This window comes from Diuraphis noxia, unplaced genomic scaffold (genome assembly GCF_037042655.1).
Source record: "Diuraphis noxia isolate RWA-SAM2 unplaced genomic scaffold, SU_Dnox_SAM2 contig0005, whole genome shotgun sequence".
Lineage (NCBI taxonomy): Eukaryota > Metazoa > Arthropoda > Insecta > Hemiptera > Aphididae > Diuraphis > Diuraphis noxia.
Window position 1 is genome coordinate 36,241,497 of NW_028301715.1, and position 15,433 is coordinate 36,256,929.

The 15,433-nt window shown below is 32.0% G+C and overlaps 1 protein-coding gene across 1 annotated transcript; it reads right to left on the minus strand.

The window, feature by feature from the left end:
* Positions 1 to 3,733: 3,733 nt before the first annotated feature.
* Positions 3,734 to 14,802, minus strand: LOC107167462 (uncharacterized). The gene is made up of 5 exons (XM_015516510.2): positions 14,120 to 14,802; positions 7,449 to 7,721; positions 5,483 to 5,680; positions 5,210 to 5,416; positions 3,734 to 4,450 (listed from the first exon to the last, which is right to left on the minus strand). The coding sequence occupies exons 1-5, from the start codon at positions 14,562 to 14,564 to the stop codon at positions 4,305 to 4,307; spliced, it is 1,269 nt and encodes a 422-aa protein (XP_015371996.1). The 5' UTR covers positions 14,565 to 14,802; the 3' UTR covers positions 3,734 to 4,304.
* Between the last annotated feature and the right edge of the window lie 631 nt (positions 14,803 to 15,433).

Below are 15,433 nucleotides of genomic sequence, written 5' to 3' on the forward strand. Positions count from 1 at the left end.
AGAGAAGTGAGAACATGCCACAGTCTGACAAAAATCGATTCATCTACGCATCCCCATGCGATCTGCAATACTGAAAACCGGTCACATCAAATGGAGATACGGAATATAAAATAATGTAGATTTTGTTTTCATTTAAAAATATTGTGTTTATATTATCATACTATTAGTAGAATACTTATTATTAGTTATTATAATATCATATGCCGTTGGAAATTGGTAGATACCTATGTTAAAACAAAATTAACTTTACTGATGGTCGTTAATAATTATTAATTTTTTTAAATAAATATAAACATCATAATATTATAATAATTTTAATAATTAACTTTTTATAATACGTACTATAGGCTAATGGCCCAGCTATTAACGTCTTTATTCTTAGTAAAAAACAAAATAAACATACTAGTACATCGTAATATAAGCTAAAAATAATTAAGTTGACTTGTGCGGTATCGCCATTACTTCAAGTTTAAAAATACTTAATATCATAATAATTGTATATATATATATATATGCCATTTATAATATTATAATCTTGAAGTAATGTATAGTAAGAAAACAAGCACAACCCTAAATTAACACCTAACTCACTTAAATGTATAATATTATAAATAGCATTATTTTTTTTTTAAATATTATGTATGCACATTTGAAACAATTTTACTTATCAACAATATAAATATTATCTATTCGTTTTCAACATAATATTTTTTCAAACAATAATTTTATTGTAACCATTTTAAAACTATATAATTGTATGCAATATACAGTCAATACACACAACTGAATTTTATCAAAACAACTTATATTAATAGCTTTGAATTTATTCACACAAACTGTAGATATTATAACAGAAAGAAAATAGTTTCACAACAAATGTCAAATAAAGTACAATTCAAACAACTTTCATACTTCAAAACATCAAAAATTATAGAAATATTCAGCAATATATACCCTTAGCGATGGCGATCAGTGTGGAGAATGCGGTTGGATCACTTACATTGAAATCAGTTTAGCAGGTCTGCCAAAAATTACTAATTAATTGTACTTCGAATATAATAGGATGCATTTTATAAAATATTTGATCTTATGAATAATATTAGTTAACGTTAATTTTTATATTTATTGTATGTATTTTCTACACTTATTACAAGGAATTCATTTTTATTTTATCGTTTCAAGACTTCAAGTTTTAATATCTGAGGAGTAGTATAAATTGCTCACACAGTCACCTCTGCGCCCGGTTTTAACAGGAAAACAAAATTTTTAATATCCATTACCATAGTTTTTGATAAATATTTTATCTAAGGTAAATTAAATAATTAATCAATTTAATAGGAATCTTATTGTTTTAAATGTGAGAGAAGTGCAAATCTAAAAATCGATTAGATAATATGATATATTAGTATTGGATTTATCTTTAGTTTTAGGAAACAAACTTTTATATAATTAGGGTTATGACTTTATGAGTATGAAATATTGAAAAATATAATATTTTAATATATTTTTTATTTTTTGATATGTTTGATTAAATCATTACTAGATGGTCACACTGATTTCATAGCTGATTAGTGATTATCGGTTCACGATTATGTTTTTCTTTGATGTTTATAAATCATAATGATAAATAATAATACTAATATAATATTTATATATTATTATATTCATAATATTATATTAATATACAAATATGATATTAAATTAGCCTCTATAGGTTGTATATTTTATTTTTATTGATCTTAAGCCCGGCGACTAAGGCCATTGTAGGGCCTGTTGTAGGGGTTACGAACTGTGGTAGGGGTAAGGTTTTGGTACGATAGGTTGTTTTTACGGTTGTTACGATAATGTAAAATTTAATTGTTAAAGCCAAACTTTGAAATGCTTGAACGAGGTAAGTCGGGGAGCTGTTCCGTCTGCCTCCCACGTATTTATTAATATTTGATACTGTCAATAAACGATGGCGGCGCCGCGGAAGCAATGCGAAAGCAGATACCGCGGCGTCGTCGGTTAAAACGAAAAAAAAAAAAAGGTTGTTTTGATAGGTAGCAAACACGTGTATGTGTGGCAAGGCATTTAACTACTATGAACCCGGGTGGTTATCCATCCGGGAGCTAGTAGCTGTGGTCGTTACTTATTCCCAGTCGTATTCCGCAATTATTGGTAGCAGCCAACGCGCCACGCCAATCCAATATATAGGGACTCTGTTTATAACTATACCTAATTAGTAATTATGAAATTATGAAATTGGTATAAGTAAATCATGTGTTCTGTAATTAGTATGTTTATATGAATTTTATGTAATTTTTATAATGTACCTAGGAATGTACAAAAATATTTCAATAACATTTCAACTCTATATTTAAATTTAATTATTTTTCATAAAAATGAATTAATATATCAAAAAATAAATAAATTTCATACAATTTTAGAACTCTATAATATAATATATTAACTTTCGTGGTTAGAATAAATTAGTAAACGAATATTTAAATGATGTAAGCATAGTTCAATTCCTTTTTGGAAGTTTTTAAGTTTAATACCAAGTAAAAAAAAAATTTTAATTTTAAATAAAATTAAGTACAAAAATTGGAGATCTTGTTTAATTTTCTTGACAAAATTTAAGAGTTGACTGTTTTAAAACACTGAGATTATGCCTCCGGATTCGACATAACTTTTTATTAACTTTCAACAGCGTTATTATTTAACATAATGACTTATTTTATATTATAGAGTATATTTAATTTGATCTAAAACGTTAATAAATGATATTATTTCGCTATCTCAACTAAAAAATATATAATAGGTAGTTATTGTATGATTAAATTATTATAACGAACAATGTATAAATCTATTTCGGAACCCCACGACGATCTTATTGTTGTTTTTATCGCGGTAATGAAAAAGCGCAGTTAACGAGAAATAATTATTAAACATTACTAAAACAATTGTAATGTTTATTACAGTATTATTGTTTTAATACTTTGTAGTTGCGCGACATAAATTTGTACTAAAAATAGTGATTCTTATAGCTAATATTCTAATATAACAACAAATTTGACATATTGTAACATAATTGATCAATAATAGATTATTATTATTTTAGTGCTTTGTGCATTATTATAGTAATTACTAATTTGGCCCATACTTATGCTGTTTTGATGCAGTTATCAGATATGTGAGATAAAAATATTTAGACCTAATGCACAATAGCCTATGCTAACCGTCTAATATAACAAACATAGAATTTTTTTCGTGAAGTACACGCTCGAAACTACTGGCGATACTGCTAAATCCGTTATTCTCGAATATCAACAATGGTGATGATCAGAATGCGTGTAAAAAAACGTGTCATTTAATTAAATTAATTCTTTTAATACGATTTCATTATGGTACAAGTGAAGTTTTTCAAGCGCTCCCTATTATTATTAAGGTTGGGATTTTAATGCCCTAAAAAATCTTAAAAAATACAAAAATGAAAAATAAAAACTTAAAAATTGCATTTAAATTATATTTATTATAGATTGAAAATTGAAAAAAAAATGTATATTTCATTTTTATAATTTGTGTTACTTTTTAATTCTGGACGTACTAATTGGTTACTATTTTAAAAATAATTATCAAGGCCAAGTTATGATAAAATTGTTGACGATAACTTATTGTGCTAATTTTGTTACACGAAAATTTAATATTATTCACAATTAACGAACGGATGTAAAACAAATACAAATTGAGCTTGTAATTTTCACGAAATTTATATATTATGATATAATAACTTACACATATAAATATGGTTTACTTAAATAAATAAAAAAATATTGAGAGAATACATAGATAAAACATATTATTTACAAATAAATAGAATATAAATAATAGTCGACGTGTCACAATAATGCATAATATAAAATTAAAATAATAATATATGGGCACGACGAAAAGGATATTTTCTAAAATAGAATCGTCGACGTACTATACAACTGCACGTGTCGTCAAATTTGTAAGTACACTTTCGACACCGGTGTACGTACTGGCGAGTCTCCCGTTTCACCCAAATCGTGTATATACCGCATATATATTATGCAATATCTTATTATATAATAATATTATACACTCACAAATCGACCGTTTTTATAAAAAAATAAATAAAAAAACTTAATTATAATATGTTGTATTTACTGCGCAAACGCGTTTCATAATATTATATGTACTCAATCATATAAAAATAATAATATGATGTACGTCGTATGCGCTTCAATAATATAATAATAATATGCATTGGGCGTTGTGTCTTAGTCTAGATTTTCGATTCATTTTTCGTTGGCATGATCGTCTTCCGGCGTGGGAATGTAAGCACGGTACGCCACCCAATGCGGTTCGTGTACCATAGACTTTCTCGCCCAGCCGCTGCCACCGTGTCCATTGACGCCCGCCCAGCCACTGGGCACTCCAGTGCCTAAAGGTAAAAAAAAAAATCATAAAAAAATAGATCGTAAACTGTTGTCGATGGAAATGATTGATAAAATTGGCCACGTCAGCCTATTGGTGGTCAGTCCCGTAACAACGCGTAGGCGATGACAAAGCAAAGTACTATACTATACGCATAAACTGTAAACTGAGGTCTTATATCCGACGTCCCATGACTCATGAGACAATAATAATACAGTCGAGTCTCAATTACTTGAAAACCTCGAAAAATCAAATTTTTTTTCTTGCCCCTTGAATACCTGTTTTAAGTCGTAAATACAAAACTCAAAGTTTTTGAAATTAATATTTTCGAAAGTCGCATAAAATTATGTCTTATTGATGACTTATCCATTATCACTAACATTATATTCAGATTTTGAACACTTATTTTTTTAACATTGCATTAAAACATTTAAAAGGTTCCTTAACAACACACATTGTGTGAATTCCACAAACATATAATTATTCATTATTATATTATACGATACTATTAATCTAGGTTCATCTGTTTGTAATCGAATTGTAAATGTATGGTGTTTTATATGTATGTAATTTGTTATAATTTTAATTGACTATCACTGATTTTCGTGTTGTGAGAAATATCAACAAAAATATTGAAATATATGTCTTATTTAGCTATGTATAACCTCGAACTAGATCTAAACGATGTAAACCATAACAATTAGCGGTCGTTGTGGTTACGGAGATTCTATGTAAAATGCAAGTCATCGTCATTTTTCTCTCATACCTGATGAATAGGAGTCTTGGCCGCCGGCGTACGTGTTGTCGCCACCGCCGATGTGCGATCCCGCTGAGTAGCTATCAGCACCGCCGCCCGTCGACCAACCTGTTGCTGTGTGACCGGACACCCATCCTGCCGCAGTCCCAGCGCCGTATTCCGCAGCACCACCACCACCTCCCCCATGACTGTCGTGTACGATGATCACTTCTTTGCCTAAGTCGTTTGACGTAAGTTTGTCACCGGTATTGTCATTTTTACTACCCGCGTGTATGTACTTACCAGATCCACCTCCGCTCTTCTTGCCCTTCATCAACTGCGCCAAGCTCATCAGGAGGGCGATTTTGCTCAAAATCAGCGCTTTTATGGCCTTCACCTTGATCATCAACATCATGAGCGGACCCATGAGAGCCATTTTACCCATCAATCCCATCATCATCATGTGCATCATTTTCTTGTACTTTTTACTCTTTCCTCGACCTGATTTCAAAAAAAAAGATTAAATAATTTTTACAATAGTTACGAAAAAATTAGCGAGAGAGATCTAACGTATTCTACTGTTCATTCGGTGGTATGGAATAATTATAAATTATTGCTAATTGTTGTTATCTGGTAATGTGATGCGTGTAACGATTATACACCATACGCACATACCAGCTATAATATTCATTTATTTATTTCCCATGTGGCACCTCCCGGTGAAATGGAATTTTATAATAATATTTATACGAATTGCAAATTTAGTATGAAATTAAAATAATTGTTTTATCGAAATGATAAATTCTCATTAAAAATATCGTAAGGTACTTCGACTCCAATAATTATTGGCACGTACTGCGACATAGCTATTTTTTGAAAGTACGATAGGAGTTTAAAAAAATATAATTTGTGCCTAGAAACATTACAATAATAATGTATACACTATACATATATTACAATGTATACAACGTTCGTATTATAATTTGTAACGATTCGTAACACGTTTTACATTTTCTTCGGGGAGTTTCCTTTAATAATAACGCGTTAATTAAACCATATGGAAAATATAAGCAATTTTCCGTCGTCGTCATACGCTACAGGTTTTCGAATAACTTTAATACTCCGAATCCAATCGCAGCGACGACGCCTAAAAGTGAAAATTCGACATCTAGTATAAAATATATCATGTTATTATTGTTATTTGTAGTTTGTCCATCGTCCACAACGATCGCCGTTGCGGATGTAAAAGTGCTAAATATAAAGATCCAAAGTGTGAGAAATGTCATTTTTATCGCATTACTAAAAAGAACAGTTGTGAAATTCAGTGTGACGTTGCAACTCTGTTTATTGTGAGAACGAATAAATTAATTTATGGCGCTCAAATGAAATAACAATACAAATCATTTCTTGTAAAAATGTTTGTTATATTATGTATTGATTAAAATGATAAACTATGTCCTAATTTTTAAAATAATAATTTAAATTGTTTTTAACTATTAAAAATCAAATGATATTCGTTAGCGAAATACATAATAGCTGTGATTGTAAATTTTCAATTTTTTAATACTTGGTCCAAACATCAATATACTATTTCCATTTTGCCAAGACAAGACGTAATTTGATTATGTATTATGCAGTTGTTTTTTTTTCTATGGATTTAATCATCACGTGATAACGCTTTAACATAGTCATATATTTATTATACCTCAACACGTACAAGTCGTACAATATAAATAAACAGTATTTGTCAATACACACTGACAAACTGTAATCTGCCACTTGATCCAATTGATAAACCTAACCTAACCGATTAAGGGCCATTCTTACAATGCTCGGTTAGTGCCTGATAACACTAACCGGAAGAATTTATCATGAGTTAACCGATAGAATTCTACCGGTTAGTCTTAACCGACACTTAACCGGACATTGTAAGAACGGCCCTAAGAGTCACTGGCTTATCCTATATATAACATTGGAGGTGGCTTTGTGAGGCGCGATCGTACGCTCAATCTGCGGAAACGCTCAAAGCGTACGTACTTTTCGCAGTAGCTAGCTTTCGGATGGGTGACCACCCGAGATTTTTAGCAACATATCCTTGCCACTTATACTCAAACACGTGTTACAACCCTACCAACTAACCAGCTCAAGAATCTACAAACAAAAATATACAAAAATAATCCTCACCATACTACCCACACCCAATGGCCTATGTTGCCACGGGTTGCGCTTAAAATAAAAAAAAATAACATTGAAGGCAGACACAATGTACCTTCTCCGATGGCTCGAGACAAGTTTATATCCAAAGTGTTTCCGGCGATGGACCGAGCGCTTCCTTTTAGCGCTGCTGTGATTCCGGATGGCAAAGTGACGCGAAGAATGTGTGACCCGATGAAACGGTCGAGTGTGTGTACCATGAGTGCGGACAGGGCGCTCTGTTCATCGACGGTGTTGAGTCTGGCCATCAGATCAGTCTCGTTCAGTGGTGGTCGCATATCCCTCTTGATCCTGACCACCGATAACAGATCACCCAAAACGCTAAATCCTGGAAAAATATAACCATTTGTGAGTATAAGACAACAAAATAAACCTATATACATTGGTTAGATAACTGAAATAGATACGTATTACACTCTTACGTTTAACTAAAAACGCATAATATTATTTTGTTGAAAAAGGAAAAATAAGATTTTTGAATTCGTCCATACTTTTAGAGCGTGTTTCGCCAATGAAATTATTTCATTATCTGGAAATTCACTTATTCACTGCAAAGTCATAGAAAACGAACAGTAATAATTCAGTGAATTAAATTTACAGACTTATGAGTAGGTAGTTGGAAAGTAACATTTTTCATATAAGCGTTATTTTGTATCATGTTATTATTTTAATAAAATATGTCATGTTTTGTTACGAATCGTTACGAGGGATGTGCAAGTACAGGTAATATCGGTACGTGATTAATTTTAATATAAATTAATATACATGACCTAAAGTCGTAATTTACTAGAGACGATCACGTGAATGGCAACAATGACACCAATCAGTCGGTTGTCGTAATTTTTTAATAGTATTGATCTAGATTTAAAACGTCAAAACGATCCGCGAATAGTAATACTAGCTATTATCAACTACAGTTGTCCAGTCATTGTATTGTTATTGAGATAATCTCAATTCAAGACTCTCAGTTGGAGAAAACTAATCGACCTAGAGGGTGGTGGCCTGTTAAAATAAAAATGTTTCAAACAAATGGATGATAACCTTGCCCCAGACTGATGATTTGTCACGGCCGTTTAATAAAATTATTCTGTAAATTGTTGTCTCTGAATTTTGTCATTATTATTATTTTTTATTTTTTTTTACTCTCTATACAGAGCTTATATAGTAAGTATGATTTTATTCTCTGTCATCCCGACTAGAGCAAAAAATTGTGAATCGCAATTTGAACAGACGTTGCAGTACAGTGGATGGTCACACTGATGTAGTCGTTTAGGGAGAAAACTTCAAGAGAGTTTATAGAGTTCCCACACGAAAAAAAAAGAAATAATGCGTTATTATAATAATGTATGGGTTCAGAGAAGAGATCTAGAACGGAGGAGTGGTGACATCGTGACTGGTCAAAGATCTAGCATGAATTTGTAGTGAACGTAATAAAAAATTCGAAAGAAAAATAAAGAAAACTTCGGAGCAAAGTACCTGATAAAATTATAATTACAAAGGGTTTAATACACACACACACACGCAGGAATGCTTGCGCACGTTCACTTTATGGTAATATTATTGTACTTACTATAACTATATACACATGGCAAATGGGATTTATAATATGTGTACAGTATGAATAGGACGAAGAACACAATGGTTCGTCTTCACGACGTCGTGTGACCCATTAATGGTGTTTAAATACGATGAATCCGAAACGGTGACAGTATATGATGATGATGATGGTGATGATGATGATGATGATGATAATGATGATAATAACAGAAACGACAACAATATACTAATAATAGTGACCGTCGTCGTATAGAAGTATCGTTTGGTCGATATAAATATGAAAATATGATTTTTAAATTATTATTATTATAATTATAATTATCACACATTAAACCCACCGGAGGTATACTATAATATATTCGCCGATGTGGGTTACAGCGTTTTCCCGACAATCTGCTTTCCTGCAGCCTACGCGTCAATTGAAATCGCATCTCGCCGCAGAAGAAACCGTCGCGAATGATAAAGACGGATACTTTATATTGCCATTATATTGTAATAGACCAGTTTGCGATAAATAAACGAAAACTAAAATATATAGTATTAAACGTGAAAACAAAAGTAAACAACAGATACTCACAGTACAATAATAATAACAACAATAACAATAATATCGACTAGCTGCATACTATATAATATATACATAGGCATGCTGCAGTTTGCCAGCGTTTCTAATTCAACGGGAATACCGACAGATTTTGCTAATTTCCGGAGCCGAAAACAATAATAATATTTTTTTTTTTAACTCTCCTATCTCATTTTTTGCGGGTCCTCTCTTTAAATGACGGTCCAATATAATGTCTAATTATCAAGCGCAGAATGTACGTATTTTAGTATTATTCGCGATTTCGGAACAAAATAAATAAGTCGGTGGTAATAAAAATCAATTATATTGTATAGGTTCTCGAAACAAGACACGTGCTATTGTATCATAGTTAGTCGTTGCTTTGTGAATGTGTTTACGTACCTAGGTTATTAAAACGTCTTTATAGTATATTAATTTAATATGTAATGTCAATAATTTTATCAATAACCGATAGAAGGTGGAAGTGTCTTGTCAACACACCAAATCGTTTGTTCAGTGTTTTTTTACGTTTTGTATTTTGTACTAATGTAGTTGTCTGTTTTTAAAATTTGTTTTTAACCGATTTATAGGTACTTTCGATTGTATTTAATGCTCGAAGAAATCCGATTCAAACTCAATCTTTCGATTTCAATAGCGTCGAACGGGTTCGGTATTTTGACGTTTATATTAGATAGGTATACCTACTATTATAATTATGGAAAAACCTATTTCAATTTCTATTTGGTTTTGTCACTTTTTTTGCTCTCTCGATACATTTAGATAATTTGATTTCAAAACGATCCAATGTTATAAGGGTCATCATAATTCAGTTATTAACAATTGACAAGGATGATTACTACCTATTTTGTTCCTACAACACCATAGTGAAAAAAAGTGTTTATGCGTCCATCGATTTCGCTGGTCTAATCGCATTTAATCTCTGATCGTACAAACTTCACAAGCACTAGCAGTTTGCCTAAATATAAATCAATTATAATAATATCGACCTACTCGTACTTCATACCATTCAACGAATTTCTACTTTTTTTGTACTTTACAATTCAACACGTTTTCATAAAAATATCGTTCACTATTATGATCCAACTCGGGCTTGTTTAGTTTAGTTATATGCACCAATAGTATAACACATATCATACACTACAGCAGCCCACTCTTTGCGTTATTCATTCCTTTGCAGTAATATACACGCGATGATGTATTGGTTTTTTTTTCACTCTTCCCATTTCCCAGTGGTGAGAAGTATGTGGAAATTCCATCACCCCATAGCCCAGAAATAATAATAAGAAAAATAATATGGCACGGAACACAATAGGACATTATAGGTGCATTATATACGTAGGTATACCTCGCACTAGAACACGTCATTGTGCTGCTTATTCTCCATCGATTGTAAATACAGAACGATATTGTAATGAGAGCGAGTTATTATATTATTGTACGCTTATGTTATCGTTATTATTATAGAAATGTCGTAAAATATTATTAAAAGAAAAAAAACGATTATATGAGTGTTAAAAAATAAGACCAAATACCTACAGTCTTCATCGCCGGACAACACACGTTTAATACAATATATTATTATTTATCTTGAACATCATCGCATTGTCAGTGCAAAACGTGTGTTTATTTTTTTCATAATAAAATGAAATTCGGCGATTGACGGGTAATACAAATCCGGCACGTCACGTACGACGGGATTCGAACGTCACGTCGTCGTACGTTTAAAACGAGCCTAACTATTATTATTATAATATTATAATACTTAATATTATACTCAAATTCATTATTCGGTGTGGTAAATTTGATAATGTATTATTAAGTATAACGAATATTGTAAGGACGTGTCATTATTATTATGTGATATTTGAAGAGACAATATTATTATGCCTATATTATTTAAAAGCACATTGTTCTTTGACCACTCTAAACTACTAGAGTAATATGGAATCGCGATCAATAAAGATCATAATGCCATTATAGTATAGTACGTTCATGTCATGCGGCCTGGCTGAGTTAGTGAAATGAACGTAGGGAACCGTGACGAGTTTGTGTGTATTTAAAATTGAATCATACCGAATCACAAATAAAAAATATAAAATATAATATATATGCAATAAAAATGATTGATATATTTTTTTATGTGTATATACAATATGAATAGTATTTAAATATTTTACATTCGGTCTGACTGAAAATGAAAACCCAGGCTGATTTCACCAGGTTTTCAACTTAATTTTGATATTTTCCACGGGAACCACGTCTTTCTCTCAACAATTGTTTGCGTATTGAATTGATCATTGTATTTTTATTATTTAAAATAATGGATTCCTCTGAAGTTATTAGTGTCAAATTATCGAGTAATTTATATATTTGTTTTGTTACACAATTCAATCGAATTTTTTTTTCTCCTGCAGATTCTATCTTATCCGTAGAATGGTCGTTGGTATATTTGCTCATTTTTTGCCTTAGGTGTGAGTTACTTTACATTTATCAAGAAATATTGAAGAAATATAGATATTATTACTTTGTTACTTTCTAACCATTTTAACAAAAAAAATCGAATTTGGTCGTTATTAGTTGTTGTCAGAAAAAGATCTTCATCCTATCTATCCGAAAGTAAACTGTTTAATTCTACGCCTAAATTTCGGCCACTGGTATTAAGCGTTTCACTTCAGTAAGATCTATTGTCAAATTTGTGAATGGATATTTTGGTGCTAGTTTAACAACTACTGACTATAACCTAACTATATGCTACTTAAAATGTTTTTCCGGCTTTCCTATGCCTACATATATTTTTATTTTTGTTTTTTTGTCAAAGAATACCAAATCGAAACAAACATGGCCATAGAAATCACTTAAGGTGACCAAACCCCGTAAAAATGATGATGCGATGACTCTTACAATTATCAAAACTCTAACACTGGACACGTAATTGTATACATATTATCTTCTATCTGAGAATTGAGATAAATAAAACGAAAAACTGCAATTATAATTCTTTTATTCACATTTAATCCGCACAGAAGTGGAGCAATTTATACATCAATAAATAATAATACATGGATAATATTAAAAAAAAAAAATATATATATATATATACATAAACCTTATACTATTTAATAATGTATCCATCTAGTATATTTGTATACCTATCAGTCATACATGGAGATATTTAAAAAATCTCTCATATCAAGAACATTTGTAAGCATTTGATACTGTAAATATTATATGACATATTTAAAGCACTTATATTGTTATTATAATTGTTCCTGGAAATGTTTATATAAATATAGGATATTATAATTCGTTGATAAATTATAATAATGTATAAAAAAGTTTTTCCAAACTGTATAGGTGGCATATTACAATATATATCGTCATAGTTTATTAATTTAGAAACACTAGAAACCAAATTGCCCAAATTATACGGAAAATATGGCGAAAGGTCAATTTTTATAATTTGCTACCTAACTATAAACTATGGGTTTAATGGGCTACAATTTTCTTAATGTCACCTCAATGTACACATCTATATAATACAATAAAATTAAGTGACCATATACCTACATGGTAGTACGGTACCTACTCGTACAACTACTTAAGTAGTTATATCATTATTTTTTTTTTAATCATATCACAGTATTATTTTGTTTATTAAATTTAATTAAATATATTTTAACATTATGATGGTATAATATAAATAAATATTTTTTTAGTCTTCGTAACTACACAATAAAATAACGCAGTCACGTATTAAATTACCAACGGCAATAATTTAATAAAACTAGTGTCAAACGTTTATCGTTTACATTTTTTATAGACATGTTACTGCACATAATAAATTATAATATTATAGCGATGAGAGTGTTTTTTTTTCGAATTTACCACATATTTTAACGACTTAGATAGGCACTTGTACTTAGGTTTGACGGTTATATTTTAAATTGAATAAAAACTGTTGTCTTCTGTCTTTTAATTTTAATTTTATTTGCGACACGGCACAACGTTATAACAGTTATATTATTTTTGTTTATATATATAATTTGTGTTACACATGTTATTTGCGGCGCTCGGAAAAAACTTCTCAGTAGATTTCACGGACGGAATACACGGACCGATAATTTGTGCTTCGAACGCATAAAGCGCGTTACACGCCCAGAAACCGATTTCGCACAAATCCGTTTTCACAGAATAATGCCATATAACCATTGTATATAATATAATATAATATATATATTTATAATTTTTTTTTTATTATTCGATCGATCATCGGACGATTGAAACCTGTAAGCTATGGAGGGGTTTGGTACTTTTGCAGGTTACAAGTGTGCGTACCGTGTCGTAATGGGTAACAATAGGTGCATTTCAGGTATAAGATGTCAAAGGATAATCGGGATACTGTATTGGATGGCGTGCGTACGAAAATATTAATAATTATTATCGAATGGTATGAAACATTTTAATCGATCGTTTCTAAATCAAAGAACAGGTTTGAACCTGTGTCCTGTCGGTCATGGAGCTGCCGACTAGGTACCCGCGACGAGTAAATACGATTACGATTATCTACTACGACCATCAACGCTCACCTTTCATCCTGCCGAGCTTGTCCAGGAACAACAACAACTTGCGCTGGACGCACGGAAACGACAGCTGCATCAGACAGTCGGTGTATATGTCGACCAAATGGGCACTCGGGTCGGTGGTCGGGTCGTCCTGCTTCTCTTGCAACAGCGAGTTGGTTGCGGTGCCGGTCGCCTGGTCGGAACCCATCGTAAAGCTTAGGAACCTCGAGTCCCTGCTGTCGTCTTCGCCACTGACACTGGTGCTGTTGTACACCACTATGGTCGGCGGATATTCGGTGGAGCTCGTTGCATCGGAGGCCGCGTGCTCCGTGATCCAGTCTGCGGTCACCGACGAACCATTCGCTACCACGGTCGCGGTCGCGGTCGCGGTTTCCGGGACAGCAAGGGCACTGGCGGACGCGCACCAAGCCGCCGCGGTCAGCAACATTGACACCGCGCACGACACCATAGTAGTAATATCGCACGTCGTGCCGGCAACGAAAGTAAGACGACGGGTTTATGTGTTATAAATTATTTTAGCGATAATCAACGTGGACGCTAACGGTAGAAACAAATAAAAAGAGACGCGTATGACAAATTAGCTATTAAATATTTATAATTCACAGGGTTTATGCCGTACGCGAACGTTACCAGAGAAGTATAACTACAACGAACACGAGTCCAAGACGTTTTATACGGCCGTCTGAGCGGGCCTTCCAGTATTATTATAGTAGCTGTAGCAGACTCCCCTTCCTAAACGACGACACCCGTGAAGATCTCGTGCGACTGCAGCTGCAGCCAGTGGCGGTGGCGTTAAGGCGAAACCTAGGCGAAGATAATACGCGCACCGTCGTCGTTTTTACCGTTGTCGCTTTTTTCAATAATAATAATTGTTAATCAAAAATCAAAAGACATCAACGATGTAATATTACTATCGTGGTAATGATTATACGAGGTAATAGATATTAATATAATTATTATATTATTATCTGCCCGTGGAAACAATTATATCCTGACCTAAAACACACTAAACGTAAAAAAATCCGTGAATATAATGATAATATTATGATTGTCGAACGGATGTTGCTCAATCATGTTACTCATAAACACGTATGATGTTTTAAATATTATTTTGAGCAATTAATATGTTACTTGAGTCGAATTCAGCTAGAGTGTACAGGACGAGGATTTCAAAAAACATTAATTCGAAAATGGAAAGGCACATCACAAAGCAAAGTATACATTTTTATGATGTACAGTTGAGTCTCAATAACTCAAATTTCGAGAAAAATAAAAATAAATTTGACTGATATAATCATTGACAATTACAACTTTATT